This window comes from Diospyros lotus, chromosome 8 (assembly GCF_014633365.1).
Source record: "Diospyros lotus cultivar Yz01 chromosome 8, ASM1463336v1, whole genome shotgun sequence".
Taxonomy (NCBI): Eukaryota; Viridiplantae; Streptophyta; class Magnoliopsida; order Ericales; family Ebenaceae; genus Diospyros; species Diospyros lotus.
The window spans coordinates 6,947,071-6,964,444 of NC_068345.1; the positions used below are offsets into that span (position 1 = coordinate 6,947,071).

Sequence of the window (17,374 nt, forward strand, 5' to 3'; positions counted from 1 at the left end):
ATTGAAGTAAGACGGCACTGTTTGATCCAATTTGTCTAAGATTTTGTTGCATTTTATATTCTTTCTGACTTAGGCTGCTGAGATAGAGACGCTGAAGCAAGAAAAGGTGAAAATTACTGAAGAAAAGGATGATCTTGAAGTTCACAGCCAAAAGCTGACCGAAGAATCTTCATATGCAAAGGAGCTAGCTGCAGCTGCGGCTGTTGAGCTGCAGAACTTGGCTGAGGAAGTTACAAAACTAACTTACCAAAACACCAAGCTGACTGCGGATCTTGCTGCTGCAAAGGAGGCTTCTTGTGGATCCAACTGCTGTCAAAGGCCTACTTCATCTGATCTAAAGAAAAATAGTGGGAGTTTTGCTTGGCTTCATGATGGCCTTAGAAAACCCAAGGAGAGTGTATTCGTGGAGGAGTTGCAACAAGAACTTAACAGAAGATACCAAAGAGAAACTTCTTTGGTAAGTGCATTATCTGAGAAAGATAAAGTGGAAGATGATCTACAAAGAAAACTTGATGAAGCAAAGCGACATGAAGAAGATCTGGAAAATGAACTGGCAAATATGTGGGTGTTGGTTGCAAAGATGAGGAAGTCTGGCATGAACTCTGAGGAAGTCCCTTCTGTAGGTAATCATGCATTCAGCAATTTACCGATGGTAGATGGAAATGGATTTTCTTCATCAAATAGTCGCTTAACAAAAATATATGAAGAAAACAAGATGTCAGTGAGCATGGATGGGAAGAATACCTTTGAAGAATTAGAAGCTAATTATCATAGAGAAAGGAGAAAGTGCAAGGAACTTGAGACTTTGGTTTTGAGATTGAAGGTATGTGCCTTCCTGGCTTCAGTTTTCAATTAGTTCAGTTTGTTTCACAATTTGTGATATATGGCATCACCTCCTCTTCAAAAGTATGTAAACTTCATAGTAGATGTAAACTGGTTTTCTGAAATTTTTCTTCAATGACATGACCTCCTGCTCAAAGACTCAATAATCTTTTGACAAGTTTTAAGTATGATGATACCAATAAGTTCAACCTTTGTGCTAGGTATAAATTCATGCGGTTTTCTATGTCAGACTGAGTAGTTCTCCGATGCTGAGTTGCTACTTTCCTGAATCATAATGGTTAAATGATCACTGAACTGCCATCATAGGCCCCACCTCCACAACTACCTTCCACCCCCCTCCCTCTGTGTTTATAAGTGCTCCATGTTTATTGACTTTTCTTTTAAGATTCTCTCTTAGTTTGTTAGCCTGCTTAATATGAAAATATATGGTCACTCCAAATTGCTTGTTTGTGTATGGTTACCTTTGAAACAGTCAGAAATCTTTACTTTTGCTATAGTACACTACTACAGTTTAATAGTTATAACATTTTAGCAATAGTGCTAAACTTATTTTCAATCCTCTCATTTCTTTTTTTCATTTCTTTGGTAGGGAGAGGATGGTTTCTGTTGGAGAATCCGGGTGCCATCTTAGTATTTATTCCTTTCCTATTGTAATGAATTTACAGCATAGGAAATCTTTCTAAAGTTCTTAGTCAACATTCTAGATTAGGGAAGTAATCCTGTAAATATTACATTCCCCTAGAATAGGAAACCTATTATGTATATTCTTCAGCATCCATGATTAGGCAATGTTATTCTGTATATATATCGGTGAGATCAATGAAATAAGTGAGGTGAATTTATTCCAAACCCTATTTTGTTCATGGTACCAAAGCTCGATTTTACCTAGCTTGAATAACCAGACACTATGACCGCCTCCAACCCTGAGAATGCAGTCCAGACAACTGCACAATCCTCTATCATCTCCCACTCACCATCTGCAACGATCTCATCCATTCCTCTAACTGACACTGACAGTCATACCTTGCAGATTACTCAACATAGATTGAACGGAAAAAATTTCTAAGAATGTCTCAATCTGTTATGTTGGTAATCAAATGCAAAGGCAAGTTTGGCTATCTGTTAGGAGCAATTTTGATTCCACCAAAGGATACAACAGATTATTAAAGATGGGAGGCAGGAAATTCTATCATTATGGCTTGGCTTATTAACTTGATGGAGCCAAAGATTGGATGAACCTACCTATTTTACAAGACTGCTAAAGAAGTCTGGGAGGCAGTTCAGGAGATATACTTCGATCTTGAAAACACAGCACAATGTTTTGAGATTAGTTCTGCTATCCGCACCACTAAAAAAGGTAATCTTAGTGTTACTGAATACTATAATACCTTGATGGAATTATGGCACGAGATGAATCTTTTCTATGATCTAAGTTGGAAATTGAACAAAATAGGATAAACCTAAGTAGGATTCCTTAGGTTTAACGAGTTATAGGAAAAAAATCAATTGTACCTTGTATTGAATTATGAATCCAGTATTTATACTAGTATGTTGCTGATCTACTTTATAAGAGATTAGAACTATATCTAACTTTGAATTCAGTATAGATATACAGCTACTAGGATAACTATTGTTCCCTATTATTTTGGTATATTATCTCTATAATCTCAGCTCCTATAATTTTTCCTGTTATCTAGGAGCCTCTTCTTCGTTATCACCTCAATCTTTAAGCTCTCCTTATCTCTATCTCCTGGCAACACTTTTGTTGATGTATCTTCCTTCTATCACGTCTTTATCCTACGTTGTCTTCATCACAAGGCCGCTTATCTTCTTGTTCACCATTTGGATTTCCAACAGAAATGTTCTACTAACAGCCAAAAGTATAGTAAGATGCTGGAAAAAGAAAGGATCTTTGACTTTCTTCAAGGACTCAATGCTGATTTAGATGAAGTTTGCAGTCACCTACTTGGCACCAAACCACTTCCATCCCTTCAGGGAAGATGATTGGCAATACTAAGGAAAATAATGGGTTCTATTATGTTTTAGGAGATGATGCTTTTCCAAGACATTAGTCACCATATAAGCTTTCTCTCATTGTTGTTCCTGATTCTGATATTATGTTGTGGCACAAACGTCTTGGTCATCCAAGTTTTTCATATCTAAGACTTTTGTACCCACATTTGTTTATCAATAAAGAGAAAGTGGTTTTTCAGTGTGAATATTGTATTCTTGCCTAACAAACTCACAAAAATTACCCAATTCATCCTCACACACTTTCCAAACCCTTTTACTTGATTCATAGTGACATTTGGGGACGCAGCTTGTCACTTTTATTGATGACCATACAAGGATTTGTTAGGTATATATTATGAAAAAGAAATCTGAGGTCTGTGCTATTTTTCAAAGCTTCCACAAACTTATTCTTACTGTGTTTCAGTCCTTTATTTGTATTCATGGGATTTTTCATCAAAGTAGTTGTCCCTGCACACCTCAACAAAATGGGATGGCTGAGAGAAAAAATCAACATTTACTTGAGGTTGCTCGCTCCTTAATGTTCACCAATTCTATTCCTAACAGGTATTGTGGGGAAGTTGTTCTAATAGTTTCTTACCTAATAAACCGGTTACCATCCAAAGTCCCCAACTACCAAATTTCTTTGCACACCCTTCTGGCCACATTCCCTCATGTTCAACTATTAAGCTCTTTCTTCCCTAAAGTGTTTGGCTGCATTGTGTATGTTCACCAAATCAATCCTAATCGTCACAAACTTGAGCCAAAAGCCTCAAATGCATTTTTCTTGGCTACTTTCTACTCAAAAGGGATACAAATGCTACTGTCCACTCTCACAAAAGTTTGTTGTCTCTTGTGACGTGACCTTTGTTGAAGATAAATTCTATTACCCTAGTGCTTCTATTCAGGGGGAGACATCAAAGGAAGAGGGTCATTGGGATCCCACAATTTCTATGCCTATTTCACTTCCACCTAGTTTTCTTTCACCCTCTTCAAATTCTAACCTAACCCAACCTACTGCTTCGAATCTCACCCAACCAGCTACCCCTGAACAACCCAAATCACCTACTCTTGACTTAACCAAGTCTCATGTCTTTGCCCCAGACCACCAACTCACCCAACCAACTGTGCTAGTGGTGACTAGTCAAGGAAGAGGATTTGACTCAAAAAAACCTATTGTGGTTTATTTCAGGCGACTCAAAGTTCTTGCTCCGCAACTCAGCCAATCATTGGAACCAGAGGCTGGTCCATCAAGAGAGGAACACACTAAGGTTGACAATGACTTGGATATTCCCATTGCTCTTTGAAAGGGGGTAAGGTCTGTGTTAAGTATCCAATTTCTAATTACTTAACATACTCTAGTTGTCTCCACAATTCAAGGCCTTTACCACAACAGTTGACAGAGTGGCTATTCTACAAAATATTCAAGATGCTTTGAAAGATCCAAAGTGGAAGGAATCTGTTATGTAAGAAATGAAGGCATTGATTGGAAACCATACATGGGATATTATAGAATCCCCCAAAGACAAGAAAGTAGTGGGATGCAAGTGGGTATTTACTGTCAAATACAAATTAGATGAGAGTATAAACAAGTATAAGGCAAGATTGGTAGCTCAAGAGTTCACACAAACCTATGGAATCGATTATGAGGAGACATTTGCTCCTGTGGCAAAGCCAAATTCCATAAGGGTGTTGTTGTCTCTTGCTGTTAGTTTGGATTGGGAACTGTTTTAGCTTAGACATCAAGAATGTTTTTCTCAATGGTGAATTAGAAGAAGAAATTTATATGAAAATTCCACTCAGTTTTGAGAAAGGAGAAAAGGTTGGCAAGGTGTGTAAGTTGTATCGTTCACTCTATGGATTAAAACAATCACCAAGAGTCTAGTTTAAGAGATTTAGTTCTACACTTACAAGGTTTGGGTACAAGCAAGGGGAAGTAGATCATACCTTGTTTACTAAACATGCAGCTAGTGGAAAACGGTCCATTTTGATTGTATATGTGGATGATATTATAATCAATCAAGAGTCTAGTTTAAGAGATTTAGTTCTACACTTACAAGGTTTGGGTACAAGCAAGGGGAAGTAGATCATACCTTGTTTACTAAACATGCAGCTAGTGGACAACGGTCCATTTTGATTGTATATGTGGATGATATTATAATCAATCAAGAGTCTGGTTTAAGAGATTTAGTTCTACACTTACAAGGTTTGGGTACAAGCAAGGGGAAGTAGATCATACCTTGTTTACTAAACATGCAGCTAGTGGAAAACGGTCCATTTTGATTGTATATGTGGATGATATTATAATCACTGGCGATGACATTCAAGAAATTGCTACACTTAAACAGAGATAAATTTGAGGTTAAAAACTTGGGCGCCATGAAGTATTTTCTGGGAATGGAAGTGGCCAAGAGCAAACAAGGCATTTTAATCTCTCAAAGAAAATATACACTTGATCTCCAAGGACACTGGAATGCTGGGAAGTAGACCAACATGCACTCCTCTCGAAGAAACTAGAAATGTAGGATAACTAAGAATGATCCCCCGGTTGATAAAGGAAGATGCCAAAGGTTAGTTGGAAGGTTTATTTATCTATCTCTCACTTGCCCGGATATTGCTTATGCTATGAGTATTGTGAGTCAATTCACGCACTCACCTACTCAACAACATTCTAAGGTACTTAAAGGGGACACTAGGGAAAGGGCTATTGTTTCATAAAAGTGATGCTAGAGGAGCTAAAGGATTTGCTGATGTTGATTGAGCAGGTTTTGTGATGGACAGTCGATCCACATCTGGGTTTTGTACTAAATTGTGGGGGAACCTAGTCACCTGGAAAAGTAAGAAGCAATCCATCATGGCACGTAGTAGTGCAAAAACAGAATTTAGGGCCATTGCTCAAGGAATCTGTGAGTTAATTTGGTTGGCAAGGCTTATGGAAGACCTACGGATGCCCCTGACTTTACCAACAAGGCTTTATAGTAATAACAAGTCAGGTATCAGCATTGTTAATAACCCCATCCAGCAAGTCAAGATTAATAGAAGTTTTATACAAAGGGAAATTGAATAGGGTGGAATAAGACTCACTTGTCTTCCTACAGCTAGTCAAGAGCAGATGTATTTACCAAGGCCATGTCAAGACCGGCTTTTGAATCACTTATTAGCAAGCTGGAAATGAAGGACATCTATTCATCAGCTTGAGGGAGAGTATTAGAGAATCTGGGTGATATCTTAGTATTTATTCCTTTCCTATTGTAATGAATTTACAGCATAGGAAATCTTTCTAAATTTCTCAGTCAACATTCTACATTAGGGAAGTAATCCTGTAAATATTACATTCCCCTTAAATAGGAAACCTATTCTGTATATTTTTCAGCATCCTAGATTAGGTAATGTTATTCTGTATATATCATTGAGATCAATGAAATCAGTGAGGTGAATTTATTCCGAACCCTATTTTGTTCAGTTTCAAGATATCATATTCATTTAGGAAGGTATGCAAAGGTTTCTGATTGATTCATACTAAATGCTACCTCTGGGGGAAGCATTTTGGTGCCTTTGCGCTGAATCTTGATTCATTAACGTTATTAATAATTGGCCCACCCTTGACCCTTGGGTCAACTAGTGCACATTAGTCATTCTGTATGTTGGACGTGTACTACTGTGGCAAAGACTAAAGGTGAAACTATTAATTGAAATGCAATTATGCATATGAGAGGACTAGGTATTGAGCTGGCTGTCATCAAATTTTTACAGTCCACATCCAACATGAATTATTGTAAGCCAAAAACATGCTATATCTTTTTTTTTGTTTATGCTAATTTAATAAGAAGAGTTTTTTCCTTTCTATTGGGAATTATGTGCAAACTGGAAGCATGCATTTATCAAACAACTACATAGAAATTTCCTGAATTCCAACTTTCTTATAAATTGATATCAAACATATGATTATTGGTTACAAAAAAGATGTTCCTCCATTTCAGGGAGATGATATTTCTGGTCTGGATATTAATACTCTTGAAGAACTTCAGAACCTTCATGTTGAGGCTATAACAAAGATTTGCCATGCAAAGGTAATGGTCCTCTTTGTTCTCTTTCTATGAATCTTATGATTTCAATACCTCATAATTTTGCTCTAGACCACCATCTATTCAAGATGCCTCAATATCTCAAAAATGTTTACTTGTGAGATTTTTGCAAGTCTCATGCACATCTTCTCTTGATTTTTTCTATCCTTTTTTCTGGGAGACCGGAGTTGATGTCTGTACATTGCCTGGGTATTTTCCTATCTGATCATTTTGTGGGAAATAAGAAGGTTGGCTGAAGTATCTCAAAAATGGAGTAGTTCTCGTTTTAATTTCCAACTTGTTAGTTGTGGGGCTGAGGAGCATGAGGTGGAATGTTGAGGGCATATTCTTGTGTTTTGAAGTCAGATCTTGTTGGAAAAATTGGGAAAATGAGTCCTTGATGACCGAAAATTAAGAGGTAGGGTTGTTAAGGTATTTCAAAGTTAAAAGAGATAAGAGATGAGAAGATAAAGCTTTGTTTGAGATCAGGTTGTTGGGGATAAAGTTTCAAGCTAAAAGAGATAAGAGATGAGAAGATAAAGCACCAAGAAAGAAGGAGATTACACAGATTATCCTATCAGAAAAAATCAAGTTCAATGTTGTTTGATTTCATTTATCATGTATTCTTATATTTTAGGAAGAGATTAAGATGTACTCATGTATAAATACCCCACTTGAGATCGATCAAGGAATGGCAGGAAAATAGTCCTCATTTTATTCAAGTTTCCTCCTTACTCTTTCTAAGCTCTCAGGTATAACATTTACAGGTACCCAAGCACTTCTTTTTCAACCTCAGGTTGTTTTTGTTCAGATCTGCACCAAAGATTAACTTTTAGTCTACTGACTTTTTCTTTGCCCTTGCATCGGGACTTCTATTATAGGAGGCTGGAAAGGCTTACAATGGATTTTTCTTTTTCCTGTCTTTATTCTTTGATTATTTTGGGGGGGAATCTGTATATTCCTGTGGATGCTTAGATTTTTTTATTTCTGTCCGCTCTTAACATACAGGGTCACACAATGTTGTTTGGTGCTTCTTTATTGATCTTTTTTATTTCTTATCCAATAAAAAGAAGATATATCTAGTTATATGCTAATTAACTTAACTCATGTAAAAGCTGATACCTTGCCTATAATCTTCTTTCTCTTTATTGTATATGTGGCTTAAGAATTTTAGTTTAAAAATGCCTTGGATAACTGACCTAGTAATTGTGTTCTGCATTTGCTCACCCCTATGTTTGGAACAAGGGTATTTTGACAGAAAGCTAAAGGAAAATGTCATAACTCATGTACATGCATTTATTATGTACACAAAATCATCCATTTTCCCTTCTTTTTCTTTCCTTCCAAAAATCCTAGTTCCAGAGGGAGGGTAAATGTTAAAGTCAGCTTATGTAACTCATGAGCACTCAATAGAGCTGACCACTCGCATCCAGGTTTAGTATCGTTGCATTCTAGGTTTTGTGTTTCAAACCTCCTAGAGTGGCCAGTTTGATGTGGTTGTTTTACTAGGTGTAGATGTTTGGTTCTCGGCTTCCCGTTGAAGAAATGGGCTTCTAACACCGTGCACTCCCAGAATTTCTCATGATTAATGAACTGGAGAAAGGAAAAAAAAAAAAAAAACTAATGCAGAGAAATAGATTGCAATGGAGCAGTTATAGCATATAAGTGGTTTTATCTATTATCTTTAGCTGCTTCAGATTTGGGAAACAATTTGGAGACTTTCAGTTGGTAATTCAGAAAATTTGACCTATAAATATTTTATTTTCAATTATCTTTCAGCTACTTCAACTTGGCCTAGCACTTGAAGATTTGAATTTATGTAGTGACTATAATAGCTTTGGGAACTTTGTTATTTTCTATGTTCTGAGATAAAAAGTTCACTGTTGTATATATAATATGCAGTTCTCGAATCAAGCCTTGTAGCTAGCATGCTGGAATGGAGTTTCTGACCTTTAGGTAAGTCCATGATCTCAAGAAACCAGCAAATCAAAATAATTATGATGCTATAGTCACGTTGGTTAGAATTCAATAAATGTGTTTATTTAGCTCTTGATTTGAAATGGGTTTGCTCGAACATTTGTGTTTGATTGACTTGGTATCATAAACAATTTTGCTTGGTTGCTTCTTGGTTTTGTTCAGCTTTTTGGCAATTGGGTGCTTTCTTTCTCATTGCCTCTCGAACTTCCAATGAATATGAAGACTTAAAACATGGGGTACATGTTAGTCACTTTGTTAGCTTGTTCAATTTTCATGTCTTCTCTCAAACCTCAGACATTTTTGCCAATCAAAAAATAAACCTTCGCAAAATTACTAATATTGCAGAGAAGAAGGAAAAGCTCTAGAAAATTAGTGGAAACCTATGTGACTGCTCCGGGATGCTTGTACAAAGCATGATGGATAATCAGTTGGAACTTAAGCATGATAAATGCTTGGTATTTCTGAACAACCACTGATTTTCCTGGATAATGAGGAAAGGGTGTCCTTGAATACTGCAATGCTTTATATTTTCTGCCAAGAAATAATCTCGACTCAAAGAATGATGTATGATGCATCTCATTTACTTTTGTGGCATGTTGCACAGGTAATGTATTGTGGTAGAACATATTTCTGTACAGAATGCAGATAGGTATGACAGCTATTCATGTCTCAAAGAATCCGCAGCTTACTACCTTAATGCAAGAAATGACAATGGACATTTTAACATTGGAATCTAATTGTGGCTAACTTGTATTGATTGGAACAAAATCACTGCAATTGCACTGCCTTTTCATGTTGGCGCAAGCAATGACAACATAATTGTATTGTTGAGTGGCTAAATTGAAGCCAAGATGGACCAATTGAACAATGTCTATGGTTCATTTATGATCAAACTGTTGTGTTTCTGCTTATATGACGGTGTAACTCAAGTTTGCTTTCTACTCATCAGGCTTTTTTTGCATCTTATCTTTTCCACTACCATTGCAGGATTATGCTCTTCTCAGATGCCCATGAATGATGCACGGCTGAGAAAGAGAAACCTCTCGATATGCTGCTGTTTGCAGCAACAATTAATACTTCTAATAGTGTGTATCATAATTATTACTTCTAGTTATTGCCCAAAAAAAAACAATTAGTACTAATTATTATCATTATCGCAGATCAAGATTTACATAGCCGTCTCATGCAAGACTTCTCTAAGCTTGATAGGTGGATGGAATAGAAGTTTAAATCAGTTCTTCCTAGAGAGTTAGGGCGTTCTCTTTGTGTTTTAATTTTTAGTTTTGAATTTTAAATTTATTTTTAATTTTTTGTTTAGATAGTTTATTTTCAAAAAATTAAAAACATATTTTATTTGTTATTTTAAAAAATTGTTTCTTAAAACAGAAAATTAAAAAATACGTTCTGTTTGAAATTTTGAGAATAATTTTTTAATAACATTTAATTCAATGAATTTGATTATTATATACTTCAGAACTTTGAAAAGTCAATAATATTGTATCTTCTATATCTCTTTTTTGTTAATCATATTTTGTAATATTGTCCCAAAAAATTTATGAATACAATTACTCTCACATAATTTCAAGTTGCAAGAAGCCTAATCAAATCAATTGAGAAAGAAAACATTATATTTATGTGATAATTATTAATAGTATGTTCCTTCATTTAATATTTTTACGTCTACCATCATTTTATTTTTTGATTATTGCTTTACTTAAAAAAAAGAAAATTAAAAAGAAAATCATAAGATATATATATATATATATTATATAATGCATAGTTTCTTGTGGAGGTTGGGTAAAAGGTTATTCAATGAAAAAGGGCAAACAAAGGCCATACGAAAGAAATCCATGGTAGAACGCCATGCGACGACAATCGTGAAAAGTTGACAACTGTGAAAGATCAAAGGTGGAGGGCGAAGCTGCAATAGTAGAAGCCCAAATGACGACGACGATGGATCTGAGTTGCAGAAGACCGATGAAAAAGGAAGGAGATGTCGCAAAAAAATATAATCGCGACAAACAAGGTCTCGTGTCTTGATTGTATGAGACTTTTGGAATTTGCCCCCTATTTTTTAGGGAAACCTCCCTTATTGGCTTGTTGTGAGAATAGGGAAGAAAAAGAGAAGTGGTAGAGATTCATTTTTCACGTTTTGAGATTTTTTGGTCAAAATATTTTTTTGTTGTTTTGAATTTTTTTTACAAAATTTTTTCTTGTTTTTGAAAATATATTTTTAAAAATAATAAAATAAATACGTTTTCAATATTTTAAAAAATTAAAAATTTAAAACATTTTAAAAATAAGAAAGAGAATATGCCCTTATTTTCATGATTCCTTTTTTGTTGGTTTCTTTATTTTTTCTTTTGCATGATTTTTTGTCTTTTTTTCTGATTGAACAAAAAATTGAAAAAGAAATATATTACACCACACTAGCACAATTCACGTATCCTTTAATCCCAATACACTCTTTGCATAATAACAATAACAACATATTCAGCCTTTATCCCACTATATGAGGTCGGCTACATGAATTCTAGACTTCCATGTATTTCTGTCTTTTGTCATATCCTCATTTAGATCTATATATTTCATATCAAATTTTAATGTCTCTCCCAAAGTCTTCTTGGGTCTTTTGTCATATCCTCATTTCCTTACTCTTTGCATTAGGGTAAGGAAATTGCAAAACCAAACCAAATACAGCTAAACGATCAAACTGTAATTCCACTCAAGCAACGATCAGTTATCTTTTAGAATTTTAAAAAGAATTAATCTACTTTGTCTAGCAACATTAGCAAGAGGCTTATCAAATGACGCCAAAATAACAAAAATATTATCATCCAAATTGTAAATTTACTTCTCCTGCCCTTCTTTACTCACTTCCTCTCTTCTCTTTCTCCCTTTTTATGGCTGCCTCCAGTAACTATCGACCACCGCTACATCCTCGGTAGAGAATGAAGATGTATCAATCAATGAGACAACGAGAGGATGCAATAGCAGTCGACAGTTGCTGAAAATGGCCATAGAAAGAGAAAGAGACGAAGCAAGTAAGGAAGGGATAGGGAAAGCAAATTTCTAATTTGGGTGAGAGTATTTTATTCATTTTTGCATCCTTCGGTAAGCCTCTCGATAAGGCTTTCGGGCTATCAAACTCCTTCAAAAAATCAAATAAGTTGGTTTGGAAGTGGCTTAATTGTTGGTCTTTATAGTTAGTTATTCTTAGGTGTTAAACAATTTTTTTTTTACATATCTATGTTGTTCTTCAGTGGTAAGTAGTATTCAGCGTGATAAATAATATAATGATTTTAAAGAAATGTTTCTAAGTCAAATATAATTATACGTTATTATACAAGATAAATTTAAATTTTAAATGATGGAGTCGTAGAATATAAGTAGTTGTTAAGTTGAAATTTAGAATTTTAAATCTATCCCGTATTTAATTGACTTAATCTACCTTGTGTAAGTAAACTAATAAGTTTATATAAGAATTTCTCTATGAAAATGATGATGCGGAGCCGATCACCTTCTTCTGTTTCGAACCAAGTACCTGCAAAAAAGGGGGGGGACTCGCTCCCCGTGATCCCTCTGACGCTTAAGTCAGTTCACGGATTTTTGAGGAGTATAATAGTAATGGAAGATAATAAAAGAGTCCCTTAGGAATCAGATCCTCATACCTGTAGAGACTATGCTCTATTTATAGATGTCCGTTAGCCTTTCCCTTAGGAGATAAGATATATTTCAAAAAGAGAGGTTGATCCCTTTTTCATGGGGAGAAAAGATAATATTCTCTATTAGAGATAATTCTTGGGATATTTAGAGATATTATTGGTTGACTGAATATTCCTCTTTATCTCTTGTCAGTTCAAAATCATAATAAAGATTATAAGGATAAGTGGAGCTCCTAAGACTTGACACGTGGCGATCGCATATTGGCCTTTACTGGCACACATGGCTCCAAGTTAATGGTAACCTCCCAGGGGTAGTACAGTAAAATTGCCCCCTGTAAATATTCCCTCATCACTTGCCCCCCACTCCTTGAGCTGATCGAGTGAGGAGGTTGGGCAATTGAAGGAGTAGTTGTCATTGTTTTTCTGAGCCTCTGTAAAAAAGTTCTACTAAAAATTGGGTTAGCAGTCTCATATGCTGAATTCGCTTTTTAAGTCTTCCAGTGCCCTTTCACTCTTCCCATGTAGAGGGTGATTAGGTCGCTTGAGGTGATAGAGACGTTCGGGGATTTTCCTATGGTAGAAAGGGAACAGCTCTTAAATTAGTATGTATATATATATATATATTTATCATTATTTTTGGCCTAGGGCCGAGGCTATGCTGGTCAAGACCGCATTCCTCATCTTCGGGGGCCGCTGGCCGAGGTTATGGTGGCCGAGGCCGCGTGCCTTATCTTCGGGGCCGCTGGCTGAGGCTGTGGGGGCCGAGGCCGCTTGCCTTATCTTCGGGGCCGTTTGGCCGAAGCTGTGTTGGTCGAGGCTGCGTGCCTTGCCTTCGGCGCTGTTGGCCGAAGCTGTGTTGGTCGAGGCTGCGTGCCTTGCCTTTGGGGCCGTTGGCCGAAGCTGTGTTGGTTGAGGCTATGGTCCCCTTTGGTCTTCGTTTGGTGAAGGTTCGTAGCCTCCGAACTGATGCCTTTTGGTCTTCATTTGGCGGAGGTTCGTAGCCTCCGAACTGGTGTCTTAATTAGTAGGGGTGGTTCCCTTTGGTCTTCATTTAGCGGAGGTTCGTAGCCTCCAAACTGATGCCTTTTGGTCTTCATTTGGCAGAGGTTCGTAGCCTCCGAACTGGTGCCTTAATTAGTAGCGGTGGTCCCCTTTGGTCTTCATTTGGCGGAGGTTCGTGACCTCCGAACTGGTACCTTAATTAGTAGGGGTGGTCCCCTTTGGTCTTCATTTGGTGGAGTTTCATAGCCTCCAAACTGATGCCTTAATTAGTAGGGGTGGTCCCCTTTGGTCTTCATTTGGCGGAGGTTCATAGCCTCCGAACTGATGCCTTAATTAGTAGGGGTGGTCCCATTTGGTCTTCATTTGGCGGAGGTTCATAGCCTCCGAACTGGTGCCTTAATTAGTAGGGGTGGTCCCCTTTGAACCTTCGATTTTGAGTTGTCAATAGTTCGAGGATCATAAGTGATCATTTGTTTTTGAGTGTTCGGGGGTTCGGGGCCCCTCGAGGATCATATCTGATCCTTTGTTTTTGAGTGTTCGGGGGTTCGAGGCCCCTCGAGGATCATATCTGATCCTTTGTTTTTGAGTGTTCGGGGGTTCAAGGCCCCCTGAGGATCACATCTGATCCTTTACTCTTGCGTTGTCGAGGCATTTCAGACCCTCAGTCTTCATGTGCACATGCTGGCTTGGATTGTAGTTGATGACGGGATTTTAAAGAATATCCATATTTTATTTTCGGCGAAATGCCTACTTCCACAATCCGAAATAACATCCATATTTTGTTTTCACGGTTCGGCTTGATGCCTACGTCCGCAATCAGAGATAATGTTCATATTTTGCCTTCGCGGTTCGGTCTTGATGCCTACGTCCGTATTCCGAAATAATGCTCGTATTTTGTCTTCGCGGTTTGGCGAAATGTCTACGTCCGCAATCCAAAATAATATTCATATTTTATTTTCGCGGTTTGGTCTTGATGCCTATGTCCGCGATAGCCATCTCTACCGTCTTGTCATGCAAAGATGCATCCTACTAACCATTGGCCATCTCTTTGAGGGTTCGAAGCTAGCCCAATTTGGCCCTTGCTACCGTCATGGAATAAAACCCCCATGGGTAGAAAAAGATGCTATGCTTATTGGAAAAGCCCTTTATTGACGTTGTAGCCCAAAAGATAGGCCAGAAAAATATAATGTATACAGCATGAACAAAATCAAGCTTCATCATCTTAAGGTTTTTGACCTCAACAAGCGCAATTAATAAGCAACGATGATAAACAAACACATAAACTCAATGGATTAGAAAAATTAGCAGTACCTTGCTGCCGTGAAACTTCATTCATTGATTCTGTTTGTCTTTTTTTCCCAGCCTCTAAAAGGTTTTATTTTAACATAAAGCCACATAGGATGGCAAAATCAAGCCTCATAGGATCTATAAAATAAGATGAACATCTTCTTTCTCCTGGATTACCGCTCCCAATTTCTTCTCCCATTTTTTCGGAAGCCGTTAATGAGGTCACATAAGAGCCAAGCTTATGGGAAAACAGCGAAAATTGACACATACAAAAATTGATCTTTACACACATAAATTAATAGTTGATACGCATAGTGCCTCCAGCTATTTTTTTCCTTTTATGTAACAGTGATCGATGTATAAATATTAAACCAGGGAGCATACCGTTAATGAGACCACATACGTGAAACCTTTTCTTTCCCACTCAATCTGATTGTGCTTCGAGTGGCTTGAGATTATACTTGGCAGACAAAAAGAAAAACGAGGGCCCCACGGTGGGCGCCAATTGATGATGTGGAGCCGATCACCTTCTTCTGTCTCAAACCAAGTACCTGCCAAAAAGGGGGGGCGACTCGCTCCTCGTGATCCCTCCGACGCTTAAGTCAGTTCACGAATTTCTGAGGAATATAATAGTAATGGAAGATAATAAAAGAGTCCCTTAAGAATCAGATCCCCATACCTGTAGAGACTGTACTCTATTTATAGATGTCCGTTAGCCTTTCCCTTAGGAGATAAGATATATTTCAAAAAGAGAGGTTGATCCCCTTTCTATGGGGAGAAAAGATAATATTCCCTAATAGAGATAATTCTTGGGATATTTAGAGATATTATTGGTTGACTGAATATTCCTCTTTATCTCTTGTCAGTTCAAAATCATAATAAAGATTATAAGAATAAGTGGAGCTCCTAAGACTTGACACGTGGCAATCGCATATTGACCTTTACTGGCACACATGGCTCCAAGTTAATGGTAACCTCCTAGAGGTAGTACAGTAAAATTGCCCCCCCTTAAATATTCCCTCATCAGAAAATAAGTTGGTGTTAAGTTTGTTGACCAAGTTATTCAAATACCTTAATAACACTTGTTTGCTGTTCATAAATAAGTTCTTAGAATTTTGTATATTCTTATAATTTAAGTTAAATACATGTAAACTTTAAGTAAACAGGATATAATAAGATATAGTATCTTAATTAGACAAAGTCTAAGACCCTATTCTACTTCCGTTGAAGATTTTTTTTTTTCCCCTTGTTTTTTACTATTGATACTTAGAAAGATAAAATTATGTCTAAAGTCAACCCATTACTATCCTTGTTGAAAATCATAATTTATGGTAGAATGCATAATTATTGGGTAACTACATTAGAGAGTGATTGTACACATTTAGTCTTTTATATTAATAAAAGATAATGAATTTATAGTGATAAAATATTTAGAGTTTCATACGAAGTATTGAGGTTCAAATTAATGTGGTGATTTGAAAGACAAAATTATTGCTGAAATACAACAATAAGATTGGAAGGCAGCAATAAAGTTGGAATGCAAGTCCCGCATGAATTGAGTCAAATGTCCAGTTCTAAGTGTGTATAACTTGTGATCGTATCTGAATTTATCCAGGAGAAAAGGTAAGGTCATCCGTCTCTAGAGATTAATCGGGCGAAACTCGGACACTCCAGGTGAATTAAAAAATAAATAAATAAATAAGATATTGGTTTTTAATTATTAACTGTAATTATGCGTTTGTGGCACTCATAATTGCTTGGCTGCCAAGTTGCATATTACTGTAAAGATATCAATCCAACCGCGCAAAGTGGCATGGAAGCTTTGGACATGCACTAGGCCCAGCCTGTCTTCTTGCCAGGCTTTGAAATTAATTTGAAATACTTGTGTGTGTTTAGTATTACTTTCTTAGATATATAAATTTCAAATCTTATTTGACCATTTTGAAATTAATGCAAGTATGCATGAATATGATTTATGTAAAGTATAGTATCGTATAAAATATGCAAATGATGTATTAAGTAAATAAATATATCAAATTATCAATTGCTGCCTATATGTTTAATTTATAGTCATATATAAGACAACTATATATTATATTAATATATATATGCATATACCATGCACAAAATATATAAATCGATATATATATTTCAAATATATAATTAGTATATTGATCATGAGTGGGCCAGGCCTATGCCCAACCCATCCACCATCTACAGTGATGGTAGTGTCAAGTTCGTCTGCTTGACATCTCTGTTACTAAATACGTGATTAATAAAGGAAGGGAGCCTCCTACTAAGCTCTATATTATCAGAGGTTTTTTCCATATTTCAATGTTATTTAGTCCAGCCAAAAAGTTGTGCAAATAAATCCATCTCTCAAGCCAGTTGGATTCAAATGGAACCCTTTGTAATGGTTTGAAGCTGCATACGTATTTGCATCACACGTGCACGAGTTTGGGATTTAAATATTCTTTCAAGGGTAAGCCATGCATCCCTAGAAGTTTTGGCATTGGTAATATTACC

At 36.5% G+C, this 17,374-nt stretch overlaps 1 protein-coding gene across 1 annotated transcript in view; it reads left to right on the forward strand.

Moving 5' to 3' along the window:
* LOC127807608 (kinesin-like protein KIN-7C, mitochondrial) overlaps positions 1-9,866 on the forward strand; it is a gene marked incomplete in the record, with an annotated part of 112,787 nt that extends 102,921 nt beyond the window's left edge. The window contains 4 exon segments of the mRNA XM_052345609.1: positions 74-823; positions 6,834-6,923; positions 8,820-8,873; positions 9,499-9,866. Of these exon segments, the coding sequence (XP_052201569.1) occupies positions 74-823; positions 6,834-6,923; positions 8,820-8,840 (861 nt within the window).
* Positions 9,867-17,374: the final 7,508 nt, after the last annotated feature.